Source organism: Ceratotherium simum, chromosome 12 (genome assembly GCF_057802395.1).
Source record: "Ceratotherium simum simum isolate JZ-2026a chromosome 12, ASM5780239v1, whole genome shotgun sequence".
Classification (NCBI taxonomy): Eukaryota; Metazoa; Chordata; class Mammalia; order Perissodactyla; family Rhinocerotidae; genus Ceratotherium; species Ceratotherium simum.
This window is the reverse complement of record NC_141911.1, coordinates 72,322,940-72,349,858: the sequence shown is the minus strand read 5'-3', so window position 1 is coordinate 72,349,858 and position 26,919 is coordinate 72,322,940. Positions and strand designations below refer to the sequence as shown.

The 26,919-nt window shown below is 40.3% G+C and overlaps 1 protein-coding gene across 8 annotated transcripts in view; it reads left to right on the top strand.

Moving 5' to 3' along the window:
* The window catches only part of GSTCD (glutathione S-transferase C-terminal domain containing), a 126,734-nt gene extending 111,165 nt beyond the window's left edge, over nt 1-15,569 (top strand). For 7 of the 8 annotated variants that reach the window (XM_087437773.1, XM_087437774.1, XM_087437772.1 and 4 more), the window contains 4 exons: nt 5,378-5,511; nt 6,850-6,880; nt 10,147-10,216; nt 13,099-15,569. In XM_087437773.1, the coding sequence (XP_087293899.1) occupies nt 5,378-5,511; nt 6,850-6,880; nt 10,147-10,216; nt 13,099-13,235 (372 nt within the window). In that variant the 3' untranslated portion in view covers nt 13,236-15,569. Of the gene's footprint in view, nt 1-5,377; nt 5,512-6,849; nt 6,881-10,146; nt 10,217-13,098 lie in introns of those variants that run through there. The other variant, XM_087437779.1, reaches the window with a different exon arrangement.
* The last annotated feature ends 11,350 nt before the right edge of the window (nt 15,570-26,919 follow it).

Genomic DNA, 26,919 nt, shown 5'->3' with positions numbered 1-26,919 from the left:
TAGGCAAAGGTTATAAGTGTTAAACGAATCTCGAAAAAAAAATGACAGAAAGCCCGTTAGAGTCACGGATACGTCTAGCACTAGCTTAGTTTTTGGGTGTGAATAAAGCACAGGCTTATTATATTTCAAAATATGCCTTATAGTAAAAATCAGCGTATACTCTGTATCAACATATATTCTCTTAGAGAAGAGTCAACAGAGATTCTTCTTGTTCCCTAAGAATGAGAAGATGTTGTATCAGTTTGTCTAGAGTCTGGTCTTGTTTGTCTTGAGGTTGCCAGTTCAAGACGTTATGAGAGTGAGTGATGATTGATTTCATTTATTTACCACCACATGTGGCAAAGATATGTGGATTGAAGTTTCTTGGCTGTTCAGTTTTATTTTGCTGACCTACATGATAAGATAGTATTGTACTTAGAACTTTTATGATGTACGGATTAATCGAAGTCAGAAAATGTAAAGGAAAGGCTCTTAATTTATAGTCCATGAATTCTGCAGCATATACATATATCTGGGTAGAAAATATTTATGTTTACTTTGGAATATGCGTTACCTTGGGCAATAGATAAGTTTACAACTTCAATTATCTTTTATTAGATTCAGTGTATATACAGAGAAAGGGATAGATAAGAAACTTATTGAGAACCACAATTTTTAATTCTTTGGGTCATGAAACACTTGTTTGCTATGTCAGCTGAACACTAATTACATGTGTTTTCCCACAGAACTTAGCCTTCATTAGATTTTCATAGTTTATGTTTTATGTTCTTTCTACGGTTGTCAGATCTATCTGGTGTGTGTTATATTACAAACTCTCTGGGTTGGGTGCTTGAAATGTAATTAGAAACCAGATTTCATACAAATTACTGTGGGTAGCAATGGTTTAAGAAAAAAATTAGATGTATTTATCTTTGTCCCTTCCTTCCTTTGTCACTTCCTCTATTTGTGACCAGCACATATTCCATTCCTTTTTCTCGCAAGTCAGTGGTGAACCTAAGAGTGACATCCAGAAATTCTTCATTAAACAAAGATGATCTCTGAGGTTCCTTCCAGCTCCAAAGATGCTGGCTAGGGAAGGCATGGCGTGATGTGATGGGAAGATGTGTGAGCTTTGGAGTCAGACTTGGGTTCAGAGTTCATCTGGATGCTTGCTGGCTAGGTGACCTTGGATGTGTTAGTGCAAATGGAGATAATAAGTGCTACCAGAAGTATTTAATTAAGAAAAAGAATTAAATGATAAAATAAAAAAAAATCTTTATAAAGATGTTGACATCTAGCAGATACTGAATGCGTGCTAGTTCCCTATGGTGTTGTAATTTCAGAAGATAGTGGGACCAACGAGATGAATAAAATGAAGGAGTGTATTTGTAAAGAGAGTTCTCTAGGATGGAGGCCCCAAACTGAGTTGGGGTTCTTAATTTGTTGTGTGACCTGGAACAAGTTATTGAACTTCTCTGGGCCTCAATTTCCTCATCTTAAAATAGTACCTACTTAGATATTTGCACACCCATGTTCACAAAAGCCAAGAGATGGAACCAACACCAGTGTCCATTGATGGATGAATGGATAAACAAAATGTGATCTATCCATACAATGGACTGTTAGTCAGCCTTAAAAAGGAAGGAAATCCTGTCACATGCTACAACATAGATGAACCTTGAGGACATTATGCTAAGTGAAATAAGCCAGTCACAAAAAGACAAATACTGTATGATTCCACTTATATGAGGTATCTAAAGTAGTCACATGCATAGAAAGAAAGTAGAATGGTGGTTACCAGGGGCTAGGGTGGGGAGAAGAGGGGAGATGTTCAGTGGGTACAGTGTTTCAGTTTTGCAAGATGAAAAAGTTCTGGAGATCTGTTTCACAGCAAGGTGACTTAACACTACTGAACTGTACACTTAAAAATGGTTAAGATGGAAAGTTTTATGTTATTTGTTTTTTACCACCAGAAATCCAGGTGGGCTCAACTAGTTTCTCTGTTCCAGGCATCGTTAGTCAAAATGAGGCGTTAGCTTGGTGTGGCTCTCATCTGGAGGCTCTGAGGGAGGATCCACTTCCGAGGTCATGCAGGTTGTTGGAGAAATTCAGTTCTGTGTGGTTGTGGGACGGAGCCTCCTCTTCCCCTTGCTGGCTCAGCCGGGAGTTGTGCTCAGCTTCTAGAGCAGCCCAGGTTCCCTGGCTTGTGGCTGCCTTCACCGTGAAAGCAGCAGTGGTGGGTCAAGTCCTTCTCATGCTTCAGATCTCTTTGACTCTTCCTTCTGTCTCATCTCTCTTCCTGCCTGAGAAAGTTCTCTACTTTTAAGGCCTCATGTGATTAGGTTGAGCCCACCATGTAATCCAGAATCATCATGCTATTTTAAGGTCCTTAATCTTAAGGACCTTCTAAAAATCCTTTTTGCCATGTTGAAGGTTCCAGGGCGTAGGACATGGACATCTTTAGGGGATCTTTCTGCTGACCACACCATCCCTGCCTCCTTATTTTCCTTGCAGTTTGTTTACATAACCCTGTCATGTCTCCTTCAGAGTTTCCCACAAGGTGGATTTTGCTGATCGAATCCCCCTCGTGTTGTTGCCCGTATTGCCCTGTTCCCTATATTTTAGGTCAGGATTGCAGAGGCATGATCAGATCAGGTTCCCTTTGGGGTAGGCCTGCATCACGGGTGGTGTGTTCTGGCACTAGGCGCTGTCTGGTGGCTTTTGTGTGCTGTGAGCAGCATTGGTGATCGTTGCCTCAGCTCCATTATTTCAGTAGGGATTGCAAAGTGGTGACATTCTTCTAATTTTATCATTCTGGCTTCATTTACTTTCCTTTGTCAACTACTTGGTTATGCTGAGGATCAGTTTACATAGGAAAAGCCACATAGAACTTGATTCTTCTCCTATATTTTCCAGTTTTCAGAGTGAGTTGGTTATCTACCAAAAGTGACCAGTTAGGTTTTTTTCAGTATGATTATTGACTCATCAGTCAATAATCTTTGAAAACTGCAGTCTGTTGCAGTCATTATTCTCACTGATGCTCAGATATTCCCATCTCTGTCAGGTGGGAGCCTCTTCGTGTGGCTCCTCAGTCTTGTTGAGGAGTCTTCAATAGTATTTGATGGTGGCCATGCTTTCAGGGTAGCAAGATGTCCAGCTCATCTCTGTGTTTCTCCTTCGTGTCTGGCATCAACTGTTTCTCCATGGAGCTCTAACTCTTTTAAAGGAAAATGCTACTTAGATTACCACCATCTGGGTACTCGGAATGGTCACTGCTACTGGTTCAGTCTTTGTTTCTAGGCTTTTCAGTGGTCTGAGCTAGGCAGTACTTTTCTTCTTTTTAACAAAATCATCATGGGTTCATACTGATACTTTCAATTTAAATTCAGGACTATGGGATTTTAACTTATCCTCACTTCTCTATCGCATATCTCTCTCTTCTTTCTCTTATACTAAAAAAAAAAAAATCTGTTTCCTAATGACAGTAACATATTTCTTGTTTTATCTCACACTATACACGTTAGAGTCCTAAAAAAAAACACAACCACCAATGATGATTACTGAAAATAGTTTGAGAATTTTTTGACATTTTTCATTTAATAATAGCTCCGTGGTCATGTATAGACATAGTCCCCATTCCTTTTCAGAGCTGCAGAGTGCTCCACTGTGTTTATTCCACCTTAGTGTTTATTTTCTCTGTCAGTGGCAAGTTGGCCTGTTTCCACTTTGTTATTTCAAATATTGCCTCAATGAATGAATCTTTTTATATTTTTGCCACTGTGACCCTTGAACAGATTTTTAGAAGTGAGAACACAAACCACACATGTAGTTTTGATGGATATTGCTGAGTTCCTCCTCCGTAGGGTTGTGACGTTTCTGTTCCCACCAGCAGCATGCAATAGCATCTGTGTCCCCACTGCTGTCAAATGTTGGGATGTTGCCACTCTGATAGGTGATAAGTGGTATCTTAATGGAGTTTAAAGACTTATTTCTCTTGTTTTGAGCAGTATTGAACAACTTTGGTTTAAGGCCTATTTGCATATTTTTGTTTATGAATTGCCCAAATCTCTTGCCCATTTTACTATCAGATTACGGGGCTTTTTCTTTATTTTTAGAAGTTTGTTATATATTAGGGATATTAACTCTTTATTTATGCTGTAAGTTGCAAATCAGCTGTCAGTCTTGTTGACGTCTGTGGAGCTGATGTAAGCCTGGAAGGAGGGGAGACTTCAGGAGAAGGGTCGAGAGCAGAGATCTTGCTCTCCTCTTCCCAAGACACCATTGCTTTTGGTTTTCCAACTCAAAAGGGGAATCTGGCTTGTAATACTTCACATCGAGAAATTTCCAGAAAATCTCCTTCTCTTCACCCTGAAAGCCCCTCCCTACCCTGAAGTAGAGAGCTGTCCCTAGAAAGGGCAGTTATAATCCAGTACAATTTTTGCATCTGTCCAGAATGAAATGGAGATCTGAGTATTTTTCTGACAAAATGCTTCATCTTTCAGGGTTCCCATATCTGATTTCCTTTGATGAATCCTATTTTGCTTTATTTAGCCTAATAATTTTCACAAGTGTCTACTTTAGATTGTAATACAGTATAGATAAAATTAAGGAATTTGTTTTGAAAACAGGTTTTAAAATCACTTTTACAGTTATTTTTCTTTTCATGAATAATTGAAGCCCTAATCATGACTCCATAATTTTATTCCTTCATTTTTAAATAAACCCATTGAAAGTAGTTCATGCAATTTGTCATTCAATGTTAAAAACTGTTATTATATAAAGATGAAAAGGTGCTACATAAATATAATTTGATCAGTTTTCTACAACACTGATTACATATTATTCATGCAGCCTTTGAAAACATGTTGTCACAGACATTTTTATTTAATCTTTGCAACAGCATTGTGATATGTCAGGATTGTTAACCATAGCTTACAGTTGAGGAGACTGAGGCCCAAAGAAGTTAAATTTCAAGTGGCCCCAGATCACACAGCCAACTAGAGTTTTAGACTAGAAATGCTGGTTTCCGTCCAGTGTTCTTGCCGCATGCTACAACAGAACCACATTCATCAGCAGCAAGAGCACTGGTGTAGACATGTAGACACATTAAATTTTCCATGTTGAACATCACATCAGACTTTCCATTGAATGAATCTTGTGCTTCATTTGCAATGTTCCGTTTGTAATCTTTCAATCTTGCTTAATTTTCTTAATCAATATGAATAGCTAAGTAGTCCTTTGGTATGTCCAAACGAGAACTGTTGAAACCATTAGGGAATACTGTTCTGGTAACCTGAACCCTCCTGAGGGTCAGCCCTCACCAAAGTAAGAACAAGCAGGCCCGGCAGCGGCGCTGGGACTGGGGAGCTCGGTGCTCAGGGCTGGGTGTGTTTTGCAGGTGGCACTGCATGCGTGCGGAGTGGCCACGGACATGGTGATCGAGCAGTGCATCAAAACCCGGGCCTCCTTTGTCGCCTGCCCTTGCTGTTACGGTTTCGTCCAGAACACCTCCAAGTTTAACTTTCCAAAAAGGTGAAATTGAGTGTTCTACCTAAGGCACCAATGTGGGGATTAAACCAATGCACAAAACTCGTTTGATATAAAGTGGCAATGAGATCTCAGATTTGAGCTCGTTTCCTCTTTGCACAACGCCAAGTGTTGTTTATAAGTTATATAATGCTGATCATTTTCATTATAGAATAGATTGAATATGTTAGTTTTGGAACATATTTGTATCCTATAATATACAAGGGTTTAATACCATCCTCTGTATCAAAAAAGACTTCTTGCTCATTTGCATCACTACTTTTAAGAAACCTTAGAAAATTTCTCTTAGAATTTATACTTAACGGCTTCTGTCTAAGTAATTTAAAGTAAAGGACAAATAATAGCGTTCTTTTTCTTTGTCTTTCATTGTTTTGTTCCTTACTACAATCTGCAACTAGTTGAGAGAAAACCAAAGGAACTATGGAAAAGCAAAAAAATAAAATGTAATCTGAGACTTAGTCAATAGTAGAAATTTCATTTTATTCTAAATTTACACAGACAAAATGTATATTTTACAACCCATCAAGAGATTTGTAAGTCTAGCACTATAAAGGTTCTTAAGAATGCTAATTTGAGTTGTTCAGCCTGCAGTCTTACTAAACTGATTTTAAAGTCTCGATTTAGTGTCTGTCAGCTTTCTTACATCGCTGTAGATTTACTGACATTCGCCCCCTTTGTCATTGGAGGAGCACTCCCAGGTCACTGTCCCCTGCCCAAGTCACCCCAGGGCCAGATGCCTGACAACTCGGGACGGCCCCTGTGCCCCGGAGCCCGCTGACGTGGTTTAAACTAGCCAGTCCTAGGCTTGCTCAGCTGCGTCGCCATACCTTCCCACGGAACCCATAACAGAGGCTCCTGCCCACATCCTCTCCTCTCCCTCGGCCTCCTGACCGACCTGGTGCTTCCCCACGCGGCCCTGCGTGCTGTGGCGTGCCCCTCCTCCTGGGAACTGTGAGGAACAGACTGTCTTTTCAGTGGCAGTCATCTGATCTGTTGGCCCCAGCGCACCTGAGAAACAGGAACCCTGCATTGTAAAGTGCCTGTGTCTGTGTGCCTGTGCCAGGAAGAGGGACGGGGGTGTGCTCCTCTAATAGTGTGCGCGATCTGTGAAAGAAACTCTGTAAAATTAGTAACATGCTGATGATATGCTCTTGTCTTTTTATAAAGACTTTTCAAACTGGCATAGTTGTTAGTTCAGAATAACATTTTATGCTCTTTAGATAAAACACATATTTTTTATAATTTAGTTTCTTCAAGACTATTTCTACCCTTAATCTTTGATATTTAAAATGATGACTAATTTCTTTTTCTTTTCTATTTCAGTGAACAATTCAAGAAAACTTTATCTTACAAGGTAACCTTAAAAAGATCTAGATGTCTTCCTAATATAGTTTTTCCAATGGAGTGTATCATTGATAGTTATATTTGAATTACTCATGAACATCTAATATGGATTTTTTTTGGTAAATAAATATTAATCTCCAAGTAGGTGACAAGATTTGTGAAGCGTCTGAGAGTTCACCCTGTTTGCAAGCTAACTAGTTAGCTGGCGCAGTCTCACGGATGCTGGCAGGAGATGGGAGACTCCTGAGTCAGAGACAAAAGACGGTTATTGCTCCCGGCAGTAGGAGTAGCCAGACTGTCATTGTTTTTACACTGCCTCCCTGAGGCCACTTCCCACAGGCAGCACAGAAGAGCAGATGACACCTCCACGCACAGGGAGTGGCGTCTCAGGAGAGGAGCCCTGAGCTCCGGAAACCAAATGTTTTAGGAGTTCATCTGTAAGTACACGTGCCTGCCCTTTCTCCAGAGGGAGACACTATGTAGCTTCCAAGGCCGTTCACTATACAAACATCTTTGAAAAGATAATCAGGAACGGGCAAATTTTTCTGTAAAAGATAAGATAGTAAATATTTTAGGCTTTGCCAGCCTCTTACAAATCCCCCGCATATTCCACTTTGTCCTTGTCATTGTTGTTGTCGGTTTCCAACAACAAAGGAAATTTTAAAATTTCCTTTAAAAATGTAAAAACCATTCTTAATTTTCGAGCCATACAAAAACAGGCCATAGGCTGGATTTGGCTTGTGAGCCATAGTCTGCCAAGCCTGGTCTGGAACAAAGGCAGTGCCTCTGCTCGCAAGACATGAAGAAACACGAGACGCACAGAGAATCGTCTCCAGCACAAGTCAGAACGTTACGTAGTTTTGAGTCACCAATCTGAGCACAACCGTTTCCAGCTTTCTGAACGTCACTACTAATTAATTGATCAATAATGTGACATCATGCAATCTAAGAAATAACATTTGAAAGAAATACATAAATAATCCCATTAAAAGTTGATAAATTATTTTGGATTCTTAGTTCGGTTAATTCCACTTGCACAGGCTCACTAAAAATGGGGTCTCATTGTATATTCCAGCCCCACCTTCTAGGAGTTTTACCGTCTTCTTCCAACAGTGAAATGGTGAGGGACAGTGACCAGAAGTGTCCATTTCTACACCTGGGCACCTGTATCTCCTTCACCTCTGCTTTGTGACTCTTCAAAGCCCACCTCCAACTCTGTCTCCCACCCCCTCCTGCCCTCGCCTCTCCCCACCCTTCCACGTACAGATGCCTCTGGAGAAGAGAGAGACCTCAGTGTTCGTGCTTCCGTCCAGAACCGGGACGTTTCTCTTCTTTGCCTACTAGATTTAAGGTTTTCATATCCTAGGGAACTATAAGCATTTTCAGGAAACATTAGGACCCCAGGAACTTTATTTTCATAAGATTCAAATCACCTCACCTTTCTCTCGCAAGGCCCTGCCAATAACCTAGAAAATGAATTGAAAAATAAAAAACAAAAATTAGACCCTTGTTTTCAGTCCCTCCTTGAGTGACGCTAGGTAAAGCAAATTCTAAGAGGGTATATGGAAAAACCCAGGGCGGTGAGGAAGTAGGGAGCCACAGTCTCACTGGCTAGAAAAGAATGTAGAATTCTGGAGTCGACAGAGACGGCTCTTCCAGAGAGCAGAAAACTCAAACTGGTACCCCAGTTTGTCTTTGTCTCCTCTTCCTCCCACACTCCCAAGATCTGCTTGGCTGCCAGCCCTTTTGAGGGTCTCAGGTGTGAATGCTCTGTACAGAAGTCTTAACCCCTTGGATACTGCTGCAGGGTGGTGTCTCAGTATTTCTTCACCATGATGGGTGGACCAGAAGGAAGAACTAAATGGACGTAGTGCCCAGATATCTGGAGAGTCTTTGGAAGCATTTTTTTCCACCGTTCAGTTCAGCTGGCAAACCTTTCCTGAGCACCTATGATGTGCCTTCCTCTTTCAGAATTGAACTCCTACTGGGAGAACAGCTACACACGTGATACCAGTGAACATGGCGAGACCTATCTGGACGAGAGAAACGAACCTCCCCTGAGGTTGTGCATGCCTGACACCTTATTTAAAGTGAATCTTAATTTACAAACACCCTGAGGACAAAGGGCATGCTTTTTTCTCGCCTTTTCTTCAAATTATATAATTCTAAATTCTTCTGCCCCTTTGTTTATGCCAGTTCATGGAGCTTAATAAAAGTTATTCATTTGCACTGTTTTGTTAGTATCCTACCCATTGCCACTAAATTTTATAGTGAGCGTTTAAGTGTTTTTTTTAAAACGCATAAAGGTTGAGACAAAGGTAACCCTTGAAAAAGAACCAACCTCACACAATCACTTCAGTTACCTTATTAAAAAATGGAGGCTTGCATTGAGCATACAGAAGACCAAGGGACAAGTGGTGACTCTGAGTTCAGCCCATTTGCTAAGCCGACAGGTGAGGTTATGTGCACACTGGAGACGGAAGCTGTCCTGGGTGCACAGCAGGCACCCCCGCTCCACTCTCCACTCCATGCATCGCTCACCTATGGCTACTTGCAGATTGAAGAGTGCCAGGCAGACTCATCAGCTCTGTCCCTTTAAAGCCTTTTCTTTTTTCGTTAATGCAATCTTTCCTAAAATTGTTAAGCAGAAGCAATAATCTGCCCCCCATTCCCTCGGGTCATTTTTACGGTTTGTTTTAAAGCAGAATTAAATATACCTCCTGCAGCCTTTTGGAGTGAGGGGAGAGAGAGCCAGGCCCCCCCGCAAAGGGGCCGAGCGAAGGAAGAGTCGGGACCAGCAGAGGAGTAGCCAGCACTGCGCTGCATTCCCGGAGAGCACAGCCCGGACAGTGACACCCCACAGCCCTTCCCTTCCCTCTGGGACTGGGAAGAAGACACTGAGAACGTCGTCTTGGAGCCACGGCCCTGAGATGCAAACTTTATTAGAGGGAAAATATAAGTGAATTTTAGGTCTTTTACTCTAACACATTATAATCACAAATTGGAACCACATTTCAGCTAAAAGCAACTGGTTAAATGGCCCTGAGGATCTTCCACGCGTCTGCTCTTAAGAACTACAGCTGACGAGCAGTCTACTTGAAGGGAAAGAAGTTACTGAGTTCCATTGTCTGAAAATCCCCTTCTCTCAAAAGTACTATTTGTGCTGCACTTTGTTCAATTGATGTAGAAGTCCAGAAAAACGAAGTCTTTTTGTTATTTTTACGATTTTGAAGCAGAAGATTAAAATAAACCCACTTCTGTTGCTTTTTCTTCCAGGAACACATGATTCTGTGCAGATTCGCAGATCAGACAGCTGTCCAGCTCCCACCCCAACGAAGGCTCACGGGTAGGTGTTTTCACGGGGCAGCTGTTGAGCAGGTTCCGTACAATACGCCTAGGAGTGAATGCACCCGCTCCATGTGGGAAAAACTGGTCCATTTGTCAACGAGAAACTAAAGCTTGTTTTTCCCAGAAAACTTAATCCATATTGAAAAGGACTTTGTAACTATAACAACATTTTATTCTATTCTTATTAACATTAATACTTTTAAATACGTCTTCAATGTTTGTACATTGAGCAGAATTATTATGTTAAATTTCCTTCTTACTGTTACAAACTGAAGGATCTATCAAAAGCCATGGAAGAAAATAATAAAGATGGAAAAATCAACTACCCATGCCAAAATTTATGCATTAAAAAATGTATAAACAAGGATGATGATGTTTTCTTTCTCGGAAAAAAGTATACTTGTATATTATTAATCATAGACCAATTTATTTAACATTGTAATATTAAACATTACCTAAATTGGAAGACCTACAATAGCATTTCCAGTTAAAGTAATGAATTTATCCAAGACTTTGCTTTAGAAAAAGAAATCACATTTAGAAGGATAACAGCAGCTAATGGTTATTGCACATTTAAGCACTGAGCTAAATGCCGTCCATCCATTCTCTCAGTAAATTCTATAAAATACTTACAGGGTATGTGCTATTATTTACATTTTACATGTGAGAGAATTGGGACAAAAGCTTGCCCAGGATCCTTCAGCTGGTGGGTGATGTAGCTATGACCCCAAATTATTTGATCTCAGACATGGAGCACTGATCCGCTTTTGCAGTGCCCCCCATGATGAAGTCACATCACTGGGAGGTTAGGTTCCAAAATTAGGGCTTAAGGTGATTGAGTGGAGTCAACACTAATCTTTAAAATTATTTAGAAAAGCCACACATTGGAGACCATCATGGTATACTGGAAACAGATTGCTGTTTCTTTGGCCAGGCACCAGATGTAGTAATTAGCTTGCATTCAGAGACCATGTTGCGTGAGAAATAGTTATCTTTAAACTCTAAAAGCAAAGTCATCATAGCAGGATACCCACATCTGGAGAGGCATTTGAGACCTGATCCCAAAGGCACAGTGATTTCCTTCCCTTTCTCACACTCTGGGACATAAACTTATGGAAAAAGCTTGCTCTTTCCTGTCCACAGCCTCTCTTTCCCTCTTCCTCCTCCTGTTCCAGTTCCCAACACTTTGAGTTAGTCAAGTGTACAGTAGAATGTACAGTGAATATACATTAAGGTATAACTTACATATGTATAGATTAGGTGAAGACATAATTGGGATGGTGGATGGGGGTGCACATGGTTGATATTTTAGGCATCAAACCAGAGGGGAGTGGCTGGAAGGGAAGTAGACAGGGTCGAGGAGGAGGAGCATTTGGCATGGTCACTTCAGGAAGAGAGGGAAGGTCAGTTCAAAGTCAGAGACTCCATCACAGGTCTCCATCTGTACTGCACAGGGTGCGCTTTTGTCTGTGAACATTTAGGAAGCTTCCAGGCCCCAAAAGGTGGATGCCAACAACTGAATTTCAGTTCTAAAGACACTTCTTCAACATGTGAAAACATGAGATTCTTTTCTATCTTGGAAAAGGAGAAGTTAACTGGACTGGGATCAAAGCCAAGGGCAAATGAGCGGCAGTGCACGCCCGGGTGGGTGCTGAAGGAATGCAGAGCATCCCGTTCTGACAGAATGTTTCATTTAAATTGAAAAGTGGGTGGGGGGGATTTATAGATGTCTTAAAGGAAGAACAGTATTTTAAGGAAAAAAAAGAATGTCAGCCATAGGGCTGTTGATGAAGAGGGGTGATTTAGCCAAAATGGAATTGTAGACATTTCTTTTTATATCATTGCTAACACAGTTTATCCTTTTTGGCATGAGGCCTTTTAAGGAAAATGTACAAAATATTTTAAGTCTGAATCTCTCGTTGCCAGTTCTTAACCAACTGATCTCACCTTCTGCTGTTTTTCTGTGAGGATTCTTCCATCTTCCACAGAAGGAGTTCCTTGTGTCAGTTACCTGTCTTCACTTCTGAGGCTGGTTTAGTTTAGCAGTTTGTGCTGTCATTCAAATAAATCATTTAAAAATGTTTAGGCATTATTATAATTACTGATGGAAAAATGGAATGAAGTTCTGCATAGTCAGTAACCTTTTTCCAAGAGGATGAAGAGGTTATGTATTGAATTTGAAGAAATGGAAGGTGTAAAGGTAAACCATAGCTTTGACTGTATTCAACCCCACATTGCTTGTAGCCCCAGCTACTTCTGAAGTAGAAGTTTGCCTTCGCCAAAGGAACACAAATTACCTGCTCTGCCTGCCAGTCAGGTTTCCTCTTTTGTTTCCCAAAGATTACAAAGCCAGTTGAATTTTCATAGGGGTACAGGAGCTCTGAAAATTATATTACACTTAAGACATCCACCTGAAATGATCAGCACAGTTGAGAATTTTCTCAAGTATTTTCCATTTCTCATCTCTTCATTGTTCTAAGAACTCCAGGTGCAAATGTAAGATGTTTTGCAGGTGTCTCCTTGTTTGCATGTTATTTTAGATATTCTTAAAGACAGATGTGGTTTTTTTCACGATATTACAGATAATATGTTTTCATAGGGCATGAAGAGAAAAAGTCTTTCAATGGATTTTTAACCAAAGTGGGAAATAGAATCTGTAGTGTTTATTTGAGATTTATTTATAAATATATTTAAAATGTTAACATTCTTTAAGTTATTAGCAGATGTTTGTAATTGTCTTCTCTCCACACTGATCAAGAATTAAATTGAGAGAGACTGAACACGACCTAGGGGCAGACAGCATTCTCCGTACTTGTGGACGTGTCACTGCACAGGGTCCCTTCACAGCCTGAAGTCTCATGACCCCTTCCTGTGTTTCAGGGAAGCAGTGCATGTGCCTGGTGGATCTGGATCGAGCAAGAGCTGCAGAAGAACGTGGCTACTCTGTTCAAGTGATATCCATGGAGCCAGAGAGCTGCTCTCCCAAAAATAACATGATTGTGGGAGTCCCCATTTAGGAGATCATCACGTTTGACATTGTGCCACCCGACTGGGTGACGAAAGCCCAGTGGCATTCAGGAGGTTCTTGGCGGAGCTGGGAACCAGCACCAGCCATCTTGAACCTGTTGTTCTCAGGAAGGAAAGCAGTGGGAAAATCTTGGCAGAAAGGCTGCCTGCAGAGCATCACAAATGCTCTTACAATGTGCGATTGAAGGACCGCTGAGTCCATGGTGGACTCCCCAAGTCTCGGCTGCCAGCAGAGTAACACTCGCCGGTGGAGCACCCATCACTGGAGTAACCATTCCTTCTCAGTTCACAGTGTCACTGACCTTGCCAATGTGGTGTTCAGTTCAAAACAGTGTACCTGCAGCCTTTGTGATCATTAGATGTTCAAATGGAGACAAAACTATAGAGTCAGTGGGGTGGGTTGTTTTTTATATTGTTAACAATTGTACTTTTTCTATAATTTTTTTAAAAATCAAGTCAGGTAATTACAGTATGGTTAAATTTTTAAGCTGGAGTGAGTTGGACTTGCATATCATTCTGTATACTCCTTTTAAATATATTTTCCGTAAATTACCCAAATGAGATCACTGCTGGTTCAAACATTTTATATGAAGACATTATAAAATAATTGCAGTAAATTTCCCATTATGGGAACATGTAATTTGGACATAAATTCTAACTAATCAGTAAATACATTGATTAACTCAAGTCTATAAATAGTTATTGAGAATCCATTATTTTCAAGACCCAGGCCTAGATTCTTCTAAGGATACAAAGATGAGTTGCAAGAGACACAGTGCCTTGCCTGTGGAGGTAAATCATCTAGAGGAGAAAGATGAATGAATTAGTTAAGTTCTTTATGTCATAATATGTGGTCACAGGATTTGTTGTTCAGATATCAATCATGTTTTTATTTATTTTGGTAAATCTCACTGAGTAATGCACTGGCGGTGGGAGGAGTACAGAGTTTGGAAGCTGATTTGAACAGTTCTCCCTGCCAAATTCTCTGTATTCTACCAGCTAAAGTTTCTCAAGACAGAGGGCATGTCCCTTTTCACGTGCTGCTAAGTGTGTAACTTGTACATGTCCTAGGTGATTCCATTTGAGACGAGGTGTATTTCATCACTTTTGATGTTTTCAATCCCTGCCTGACACATGTCATGAGGAGAAATGACTTCAATAAATCACTGTTTCATCACTGTGGATTAAAATGCAGGAATATCTTATGGTGGGGAGGGGTTAAGGAAAGAATTAACCCCCAGCCCCAAGTATTTGAGTCATCTGCACCTGTGAACACGCCGTGCTCTTCTTTCCTGTGCTTTCTTTGTCTAACTGAGGTATGATTTACAGACAGTAAAATAACAGATTTTAAGTGTTCAGTTTGAGAAGTTTTGACGACTGTTTATACCCGTGCAACCACCACCAGAAATAAGACATAGACTATTTCCATCAGCCCAGAAAGTTCTCTCCTGTCCCTTTCTGTTCGGTCTCCCCCACCCCAAAGGCAACCACTCTGGTTTCTATCACCCTACATTTGTTTTGCCTGTTTTTGTCTTTCATATAAATGAAGTCATTTAGTATGTAGTCTTTTGTGTCTAGCATCTTTTGCTCAACATAGTATTTTTTTACGAAATATCCACTTTGTTATGTGTATCAATAGTTTCTTCTTATTCCTAAGTAGTATTCCATTATATAAATATATCAAAATGTGTTTATCCATTCTCCTGTTGGCATTTATTTGGATTGTTTCTACTTTAAGGATATTACAAATAAGGCTATGAATATTCTTGTACAAGTCTTTTTGTAGACATGTGTTTTCATTTCTCTTGGATAAATACCCAGTAGTAGAATTGCTGGGTCATTGAATAAATGAATGTCAGTTGCCAAACGATTTTCCAAAGTGGTCATACCATTTAATATTCCCACCAGCAATATGTGCAAGTTCCAGGTCTCCACACTCTCACCATGTAATATTGTCAGTCTTTTTTATTTTAACCATTCTAGGGGATGTGAAATGGCATCTCATTGTGGTTTTAATTTTTGTTTCTCTGATGACTAGTGATGTTAAGCATCATTTATAAAGTGTCTTTTCAAGTCTTTTGTGCATTTTTAAAATCAGGTCATTTGGAGTTTTTATTGTTGATTTATAAGAGTTCTTTATATATTCTGGATATGAGTCCTTTGTCAGGTATATATATTGAGAATGTTTTTCCCAGTCTGTGGCTTACCTACTCATTTTCATAATGAATGTCTTAATTTTCACGAAGCCTAATTTATCTTTTTTTTTCTTTTATAGTTAATATTTTCTGTGTCCTCTCTAATAAATCTTACCTACACTAAGGTTATGAAGATTCTTTCCATGTTTTCTTATAGAAACTTTATAGTTCTAGCTTTTTACATCTCGGTCTATGATCCATCTCAAATCTACTGAATAAATGAATGTCAATTGCCAAACAATTTTCAAAAGTGATAATACCATTTAATATTCCCACCAGCTATTCACATATAGAGGTAGGTAGGTTTTGAGAATATACAGTTGTTTTGGCACCATTTGTTTAAAAACCTTTATTCTTCCCATTGAGTTGACTTGGCACCTCAGTTGATGGATATGAATGAGTCTATTTCTGAATTCTCTCGTCTGTTCCATTAATCTATTTGTTTGATTACTGTAGCTTTTATGGTAAGTCTTGAAATTAGGTAGTTTGTCTTCCAATTTAATTTTTCATTTTCCAGATTGTTTCAGTTGTGCTAGATCCATGTATTTCCATATAAGTTTTTTAATTAGATTATCAATTTATTTAAAAAAAAAAAAAAAAGCCTGCTGGGATTTTTGGTATTGCCTGGAATCTTTACATCAATTTGGGGAAAATGAGCATATTAATAATATTGAGTCTTAAAATCCATGAACATAATATATCTTCTCATGTATTTAGGTCTTCTTTAATTACTCTCAGCAATATTTTATAATTTTGAATTTATAATTCAGTATAGAGGTTTTATCTATTATTATTTGACGGTTTTGATGCCATTACCTTAAGCTTTTTACATGCTCTTCCCCCTCCCCCTCACTTAGTCTCATCTGTCCTCCTGTTCTTAGACTTGCCCACCTGAGGGAAGCTTCCTAACTTCCCTGGAGTTGAGTACCTGTTAAAGGATGCCCACCATCCAGAGGAGTCTTCTCGCTTCTCCCCAGGTGACTCAAAGTGCCCCCCCAAAAAAGCCCACATGGTGAGTATGGAGAATAAAAAAGGAAGTGACCCCACTGTTCTCAGGCATGGAATTCTCCAGCTGGGATGGCTGTGGCTAGTCATAGATATGGGTGTTAATGATTGCTCTTGGATCGTGATTTTTCTGTGCAAATCCAAGGCTCCTTCTCAACCAGGGCAAATTAAAAGGGGTTGGATGCAGTCAGCAGGAAGGTTGTTGCAAAGACAACAATCCCAGTAAGTGACCTGGTCTCACCCGTACCCTTGTCCATCAAAAGCAAAGCTGCTCCTCACTGATCTGTCTTCCCCAAGGTAGTAAAATTAGAAACCAGAGCTCATCTTTCATTGATTTTGAGTCTGGCTCAGAGAAGCAGGGGTATAATTACTAATGACTCAACAACTTGATCTTATTTAGGGAGACAAATTTCAGTCACATTAGAAATCAAACCATTTTCAGAGCATGCATGCAAATAACAGGTGAATAATGCATGCAATAACAGGTGAATAAAGCGTTCAATAACAAGTGAATGATGCATGCAATAACAGGTGAATGATGCATGCAATAACAGGTGAATAATGCATGCAAATAACAGGTGAATAATGCATGCAGTAACAGGTGAATGATGCATGCAAATAACAGGTGAATGATGCATGCAATAACAGGTGAATGATGCATGCAGTAACAGGTGAATAACTAAACATTTCGTCTCATTCTCAAGATTTTGGCTACAGGTGTTGTCCACTCCATGGTTCAAGAAAGCTGCCATTAATAGAACTTCCACACACTGACACTTGTTTTCCTGTTGATTTTCATAATAAAATTAGAGATGCGTTCCTGTGGCAGTGATATAATGAAGTCATAATAAAGAAAGCAATACATTTCTTTAAATTACAATTGTTAAGAAACAGTCTCTCAGTGCAAAGTAGTTAGGAGTTGTTGAATAGATTTTCTAATTACACCAGAAATATATTTGTATTGAAGAAAAACTAGATGATGTGGCTAAACAAAAAGAAAATTTTAAAATCAGTTTTAATACTTCATTGTATACCTTCCTAGACTTTGTTTACACACACACATACACAGGGATTTCTTTAACAAGCACTAATACAGTATTTGGTATTTGCTAGGCACTAGTCTAAGCCCTGTACAAATAATAATTCATTTAGTCTTTTTAAAATCATTTACTCCTCATAACAACCCTGGGATATTCTGTGGTAACACAGTCTCTGTGCCTTTTGCAGTTCTGCACAAGAAAGTGTATTTTTCACCCGTACTACATGTCCACCCACATTAGCCATGACTCTTCTCCACACTTCTTCCTACCTGACCCAGCAGCCTCTCAGGAACACGGCTGGTCTCACGGCAGACTGTCAACCAGCTACTGAGGGTTCTGCTCAGATGTGGTCTGCTTCACTCCCTCAGCTTGTGGACTAACGCTAACTGCAGAGCCCTGCTGCGTATACAGGGCAAGGGGTGGGTTGCAGATATCGCAAACAGTAACATAATGTACCACCAGCAATGTGGTTGAAGGAGGACGCGAAGAGAAAGAAAAGGGAAGGAAGGAAGAAGAGAACAGAAAGCAAAAGCCGTTGCATCTTCCAGCTGAGACAGAGATTCTGATGTGGCTGCCCTGGTGGAGGGCCTTTTACTGTCCTCCACCATCACAGAGAGAAGGCGTGGGCCAGGAGCATCTCCTGTCATTGCTCTGCCAACTCGTCACACTCACTTTCCGAAAGGAATTTTCCAGAAACGCATTCAAAGGAATGGTTTTTTATTATTATAGAAAGTTGGGAAAACTTCTGTTAAATCGAGTTTCAAATTTGCAGATTCTGCCTCATATATTAAAGTGCTCAATCCATAATGAGGATTCTTAGGAAAGCAGGAGCTTACATTCCTAGGAATGTGTGATTATTTATAGCCTGCATCCTTGCCCAACACAGGCATTATCAGATTTTTGTTTTAATCTTGGTCAGTTTGATGAGCAAAAATACTATTTTGCTTTGATATTCATTCTTGAAATTATTCCCATGATTGCATACTTTTCATATGTTTATTGGGAATTTATATTCTGTGAATTGCCTGTTCATCAATTTATTCATTTAATCAACACATCTATTGAGCTCTTGCTTTGAAGCCAAGAATTGTGTCCATATTTCTTGCTCATTTTTCATCTGGTATTTTCCTCTTTTATATAAAGATTAGTAAAGGTTTATGTATGGATTAACACTTTTTGTCAATTACATTACAATTTTTTTAAGTCGGCCTCTATGGAGGAAGGTGGTATTTTTCTTATTGTCTTGCTACTATAAGGTTTAAAATACACATTTGGTCACATATGTCACTCTTTTCCTTGTGATTTCTACTTAGATTTTTCCCACCCAGTGATAAAAAAATATTCACCTATATGTTTGGTATTCTAATTCTTTAAGAGTTTTAGTTTTTACATTTAAATCTTTAACCCACAAGAATTTCTTCTGGTGGGTGGTTTGAGGCAGGTGATTAGTTCCTTTTCACCATACCATTAGGAAAACCCAACTTTTCCCTTGATTTGATACACCTTTAGGACTTTCTTCACTTTTCTTCTTTCCTGGTGAAATCTGGTACCAGAATCACACTCACTAATTTATTGCAGCTTTAGGACACATTTTGATACCTAGCAGGGTGGGTTCCATGTTTGGGAATCATGTGAAGCATTTGTGATCTGACACACGGAGAATGTATGGACCCCTCCTGAAACTGTCCCCTGTCGTTGGAATGGCTGTGCCTTTTCTAAGAGAGAGGGACTGTAGTATTATTAGGTTCTCAACAGGATGCCTGACCCCAACATTAGGTATTACTGATCTAAAGGAAGCGAAAATGTAACAGAATTCGATGTTCTGCACTAAAGAATTAGCCAAATATTAGACTCTTTCAATATTTATAATAAAATATTCATCATTTGCCTTTGCAGGACTCTGTCACGGCATTATGAAGAGCCAGGTTTTGTTCGTTTGTGTGTGTCTGTTTGCTTTTAGGTCTAGTTTATCTGATCCGAATAACCCTTTATAATCGAGCAAGAAAACAAAATTCAGCAGGAAAAGAAAGAGAATATTTCCTGGATGACTGATCTAAAGAGACCTGAAAACGTCCGTTCCGTGAGTCAGACACTGTGTCAGCCATGTCGCCTCCTGGCAGAGGGCTTTCTGCCCAACGGCTCTAACGTGGCCTCGCCCGGCCGCCCTCCATCACCCTGCAGTGCATCCTCACGTGTTCGGTGTGTTCCTCGGGAGAACTGTGGCTCCAGGCCGTACGTGTCCCCACCGCTGTATTCCCAGTACTTCATCCAGTGCCAGGCACACAGAAGGAATGCCGTAAATATCTACAGAGGGAATAATACATTGTAACACTTTCCTTGTGGGGTCAATGGACGAAGCTTTCCTGCCCCTTTGGAGACATATATCCAGGCATCAGCATGTGGGGTTTTTGTATTGTTTTGGTTTGTGTTGTTTTTATTTTGTTTAATGTTTTTAAAATACATTTAGCAAGTCAATGCTGGAGAAGACTAAGAAGTGACAGTGACTGCCTACGTCATCTGAATAGTTGTTATGGAGAAGATCCTGGTGAATTATTTCCCCTGTCCGTGGAAGAGAAGGTAGAGGTGACATGCTCAAGCCGACCTAAGGAGAGCAGGTGCACACCGATCAAGGGTTTGCTATTCCCCATTGTGAGCCTGTCCCAGCGTAGAGCACAGCTCACAGGAGGTGCCTGATGAACACCTGTTCAGCGGGTGACACTGAAGGACCGTGAAGGAAACAAGACAGTGGCACGTGCGGTCTCAGGGAGATGCCGTGTCTCTGTCTCTGTCTCAGTCTCTAGAGCTGCTTCAGTGAGGAGAGAAGCTTGCTCCTCACCTGCCTGTCAGCTGGGCTCGGTCACAGGTTGTTTCTCGCCGCCTGCCTGCATCCCCATCAGAAGCTCAGCACGTGCAGGGCCCTGGGGTCCACGACCATTTCCCGTATAAAGCATTCCCCTTTGCATGGAACAGCTAGCTCACTTATCTGAGAACAGCAGATGGAGCAGTGTGAGTTTGGAAAGTAGCACATATTTTGTTGAGAACAACAACCTTATCCCTTAGGAAGTTTCCAGTAATTAGGAGAAGTAAGCCAGAACCTCTTGGATATGCAAGGAAACCCAGCATAGGGGTAAAAATTTACCATAGGTGGTTAAAACCATAACCGATGAGGAGTTGACTATTTATAATCATAATAAATGCAAATTTTATACATAATCAAATTTACTTCACTGCAAATTTTAAACGGTCATCTCAGTTACTTATTTCTTCGATTCAAACCTGTCTATTGTTCGTATTAGATCCTTCATAAATCATCCCACAGTTTACTTTGAATTTTATGAGAGTAAAAATACATGAGCACATTCCTAGGTAAATGGCAACTGTTCTTCTCGTATTGTATGTTGAATTTAGAGCGGCCGCCGTGCAGAGTGATGCCAGTGGCCCTCTGAGCAGACTTGGACGACATAGAGGCGTGTTTGCGCTGAATGAAGAGCAGACAGTTATCTGGGACAGCATCTGTGTGTGTGGGAAGTGAGAGGAGGCCGTGGGAGAGGAAACAATGTAGATGAATCAGTAGAGCTCCATTTCCCCTTGGTGTCTCTGTGAGAGCGTCTTCACATTGTTTCTAGAACTACAGGACTAGAAATATTTATGTAGCCAAGTTATGAATTTCAGCACCTTCGGTAAATTAAACTCCCAAATTTCCTGATAGACTACAGTCAATCTGAGTTTTGAAGACATGGAGAGCAAGAGATTTCGCCTCCTCTCTCAGTAAATCCTTAGTGGACTTGCCGTATCTCACCTCAAGGAAATTCTATTTTAGCCAAATTCTTCACGCTACATTTAAAATGCATCTTATGTCAGGGGAAAGGAACAACAGCTATGAATTAACTTTCCTTGTTTTAAATTTGAATATACTGCAAAAGTATTACTTTTAACCTGTGTTTTCTTTATTATTGTTTGTATAGTATTGTTGGAATTATCATCAGACTGAACAGTCCTGATTTTACCTTTGGAGTCTTATTTCCTAAGTCTTTTAATATTTCTAAGGCTCCCTTCCAAACCTAGCCCAATTTCCACCTCCTCCTCAGCAGTAAATCTTGGATGCTTTTACAGAAGTAAGTGATCTGAACAGAATAATTAATGTCAATTAATCTCTTAATTACCTGAAGCTTTCTAAGGCTCGATGTCTGGGGCAGAGAAAAGCCCTGCCTTGTTCTTCTTCCTCAAAGTAATGTTGGTATTTCTGCCCTTTTGCTCTGCCACCTAAAATTTAAGAGCTGCTTGTCGTGTTTCATGGAAAAGCCTTTCTTGGAGCTGCACTGAATTTAGAGATCGCTTAGGGAAGAAATGACATCTTAACAATGTCTAGTCTTCTTGTTCCAGAACCTGGCGTATATGAACAAGACGGTTCCCTTCAATGCCAACTTTATCCTGATTGGCCTGTAAAAACGTGTAGCGTATTTGGGGACAGATAATAGGAGTTAGAGTTCAAGCTGCTTATTAAATTTCTTTGCCGATTATTGACATGTTCAGATTTTCCACTTCTTGACTCGCTTTTCTAAGGTGCATTTTTCTAGGACACTCTCTAGGTTGACTTCTTTATTTCTTTTTCTAGGCTGGTGATGAAAACTTTTCAAAAAAAATCTAGGCTTCTAACTGACTTTGAAAAACACCTTGTATTACTTTTGACCCTCTGGCAATTTGTATTCTCACCTAATAGTTATGCTGTCTGGACCATGTTTTCTAAATTTATTGGCTCATACAACTGAGTCACCTAACCTTCCCGGAGCCAAGATAAATTAGAACTCGCTCTCTTTCTTCATCTACCTGGGACTTTATCCTAATAGATCAGGTTCCTCTGACAGTGTTTACTCTTCATGAAGCCTTGCTGGCAGCTATCAGCAAGGTGTTTGCAAGCTTTTTCTCTCAGTGATTTTTAAATGTACAACATTTACTGTATAGAATTTACACTCACATTGCTGTAGTTTTTGGAGGTTTTTGCTGTGAATGTCATGAAGAACAAATTTTAGAAACCCAGTAATGGAAAATAGACAATAGAATGGAACCTTGAACAGTTCCCTAAAGAGGCATGTTGTCCTAAGAAGATATGGTGGAATGTAGTATAGAGAAATGCATACTAAATCCTGAGTGTTCTCCTATCTCCCTAGTCGTAAATTAGAATGTACTATAAATTTATGTCACTGGTAACAAGCACTAATGGATGGCTCGGATGAGGTTCCAAAACAATCGAAAGACACCAGTTGCCATCAGGTGCAAATTAAAAGATTATTATCAAATATGATGGGAAAGGAGGGTCATCTCAGTGCTTTCTTGTCCCACCCCAGGCATTCCAGAGGAAAACGACACAGAGGCTGCTGCTCTTTTACAGTGAATCTGTATGGCTTTCATAGTGTGTGCGTGTGTGTGTGCGTGTGTGTGTTTGCGTATTCAAGAGTTTCCCAGTTTATAACTACTGCAACACATTCAATTCTTTTGAAAGAATTAACTCATGGATTGCCAAACTACAGCCCAAGGGCCAAACAGCCTGTTGTCATAAATAAAATTTTATTGGAACACAGCCATGCTCATTTGTTTACATATTTTCTATGGCTGTTTTTGCATTACAAATGCAGAGTTGAGTAGTTTTGATAGAGACTGGCCCCCAAAGCTGAAAATATGTACTCTCTTGCCCTTTACAGAAAAAACCTGCCAATCCCTGAATTAAATCATTTGGTGTCAAGAAAGCCAAAAAATAGTTTAATCTAGGGTGAGTGATCTTAAACTGAGGTTCATAAATATGTATCTGGGGTCCATCATTCTTAGAAATTATTTGTATTATTTATTGTATGTGTGCATTTTACTGGTAAGAGGGTTCCATGGCTTTCAACAGATTCTCCGAGGGGTCTTATGACCCAAAATGTATTAAGAACTAATGTTTTAGGTGAATATTGTTTATTCATTCTTTTGAAACCTTGTGGAATGGACTAGAAGAAAAAGCAGTTCACAAAACTGACTCAACACAAGATATCACCTCACATTTATTAGGACGGCTATTATCAAAAAAACAAAAGATAAGTGTTGGCAAGGATGTGGAGAAATTGTAAACATTGCACGCTATTGGTGGGAATGTAAAATGATTCATCCTCTTGGAAAACAGTACAGAGGTCCCTCAGAAAATTAGAATTACCATGTGATCCAGTAATCCTGCTTCTGGGTATCTATCTGAAGGAAATGAAATCAGTATCTTGAAGAGATTTCTGCATTCCCGCATTTGTTGCAGCATTTTTCACAATAGCCAAGAAATGGAAACAACCTAAATGTCCATCAATGGAAAAATGGTGAAGAAGATGTGGTGTATAGATACATACAATGGAACATTCAATCATGAGAAAAAAGGAAATCCTGCTATTTGCTACAAGGCAGATGAACCTGAGGACATGGTGCTATGTGGAAATAAGCCAGTCGCAGAAGGACAAAAACAGCATGATTCCACTTATATGAGGAATATAAAATAGCCAAACTCGCAGAAACGGAGAGCAGAATGGTGTCTGCCAGGGGCTGGGGGAGGGGTAGATGGAGAGTTGCTGTTCAACAGGCATGAAATTTCGGCCACGCAGGATGAGTAAGCTCTGGAGATCTGTGTACAGCAAGCGCCTACAGCTAACAATACTGTACTGTGCACTTGAAAATTTGGTAAGAGAATAGATCTCCTGTTAAGTGTTCTTAATACAATAATAATAATAATAATAATAAACTGACCCAAAGGTTTCTTTGAAAAGATGGGAAAATTGGTAAATACTGTTGGCGAAGGGAATTTTTGTGTTTTTGAAAAACTTTTATAACTCTCCAGTGTTAACTCTAAGTCATTTTTTTTAGACTATGTGCCACATATTGTTCATAACGTCTTATCTTCACAACCTTGCCTGATGGGTATTAATCCCTCATTTTGCAGACGCGTGAACTAAGGCTCATTGATGTCATTTATTCTAAACAGTAGCTAGTAATAGTAAAGATTTGAAATGGAGTATGACTCCTAGGACTGTGCGCCACACACCTTCCTCACCAGAGATTCATAAATTATCAGAAGTTGTCTGTGACATATAATTAAGGAAGTTAATGCCAGTGTTAATTTGAAAAAAAGTCTTCAATTGCTGCTCCACTGGGATCCCCAAGGCTCAAGGTCCCTTCCCACTAGGTGTAGTCCACAGCCCTTCCTCTGAACTCAGACCACTTCCATAGAGCAGAGTATGGCTCCTCTCTTCAAAGAACTCACTGACTTTCCGCGTCTGGGGAAAATTCTCTCACCTATGGCCTTCCTCAAAGCCATCGCTTCCTCTCCCTACTTGTCCTTGATACATAGCTTTGCCTTCACAGTGAATTCAGACTTTCAAAAAAGATAGAGAAAGGGTTGTTTTCAAGTGACTTCTGTTTTAGACGCTGAACAGACCCTTATGCCTTTTGTTCTGGGTGGGGGGTGTTTGTGGAAGTGAGGGTAATAAGTGGTGGCGGGTAAAGAGAACCAAACCTCAAATGACTTTATGTTTTCTTGTGACAGTCTTGTTGACAATAAGAAGCCATTTAGTCCTTTGTGGGGGGGAGCGGTGGATGGAAGCATTGTTTTCAGAAACAGGAAACTCCTGTGTATTTGCTGCGAACTTGGAATCAAGACCTGGCCTTCTCACAACGGAGTAGATGTGGACTGCCCACAAGGGGCAGGAGCGGTGCTGCCAGAGAGCTTGCTACCTGTGTCTGGGATGGAGGGGCTGACACAAATTAGAACAGGGAAAGCGGATTAGGGACTGAAAGTCCAGACTGGGACCTGTTATCAGGCATCAGGGGTTGGAAAGGCAGAGGAGGAACCTCGTGGGGAAAGCACATTGTGCACTCGGTTTCAATCAACAGTCTTTCTGAATCTTCCAGCTACTCAAACTTTATATCTATGGTGAATGCTAAAATCATTATGAAATTAAGTTTACTTAGGTTACTTGAAAATAACTGCAAATACACAAATGGCCAGCGTTTACCGTCAACCATAACCTGCAAACAGAACGGAACCGACTGGGCTCTCCTCTGCCCGTCCCCTGCCTTACACCTTTGGTGACTTTTAAACATGAGGAAAATAAATGGAAATTGGAAAAGTTAGCTTTTCCGCTATAAAATCACTAGTTTATTAGGTCAATCTTTGAAAACTAGTAAGTAGCATATTTGTGATACTAGTGTTCCAATGCTATCTTTTTCATTTTGCTCTCTGGATGTACAACTCATTTATATGATGCTCAGTTTATCATTCTACATCAAATTGCCTGTGGTCTTTTTATATCACTGCACTCGAAGAACCTAAGGTCCTGGCAACGATATTTGTGCTTCCTGAAGTGGGTCACATCCCTTCTGGGGGACCTTTTGTGAAATCACGTGAATGGCAACTGCCTGACCCCGATTGTCCTCTTCAGGCAATGACATCTGAGCTGCAGCATCTCAAAGCACTTATTCATCCAGGTTCCCAGCAGCATTAATGATGACTACTCTTGTTCTTGCTGAATTTATAAAATGTATCTGGGCTTTTCCATTACCGAAGGATTCAAGAAGACAAGCTTTTGTGGGAATGTTGACTCGGGCCCACACCCACGCTAATGACAGAGCCCTGTAACTACACAGCAGACTCCCCATAATCAGAGGGAAGGCACACGTACACCGAATCATTTTTTTTTTAAAGATTTTATTTATTTATTTTTCCACCAAAGCCCCAGTAGATAGTTGTATGTCATAGCTGCACATCCTTCCAGTTGCTGCACATGGGATGCGGCCCCAGCATGGCCGGAGAAGCGGTGCGTCGGGGCGCATCGGGGATCCGAACCCGGGCCGCCAGCAGCGGAGCGCGCGCACTCAACCGCCAAGCCACGCGGCCGGCCCTCATTTTTTAATCCTATTATTTTAATCACCAAAGCCAAATTCTGGATTATCCTTGCTAAATTAGAGGAGCAATTTACAGCTAATCCAAAATATCTTTTTTGTATTAGATTTGCTTCCTTGTTTACAATTTACTACTCACAATATAATAACTGACTAGAGGAAAAGGCAACGTGAAAGCATGTCATTCTTGCAGCAGGAAATTAGTAAAAACATAGAAGACACAAACTTGTTTGCAACCAAAAACAAAGTCTAGGTTTGAAAAGAGTCATGGATCCACACAGTAAATAGTCTGTGGATAAAGAATGGAGCGTAGTTTTAAACACTCACTAAAAACTGTCTTTTTGGAGAGTCTCCCTCTCTAGAAATCTCTCTCTAGAGGTTTAGAGTCTGGGGTTTTCCTCAAATTGTGCACACTGCCCCTGTCCACTCTCTGCCCTGCTGCCGCCCCCAGGAAACTGGCACTGGGGAAGCATGCACAGAAAGTCGGAAGGGAGAGATGTACGGTCTCTCCCTGCCCCTGCTTC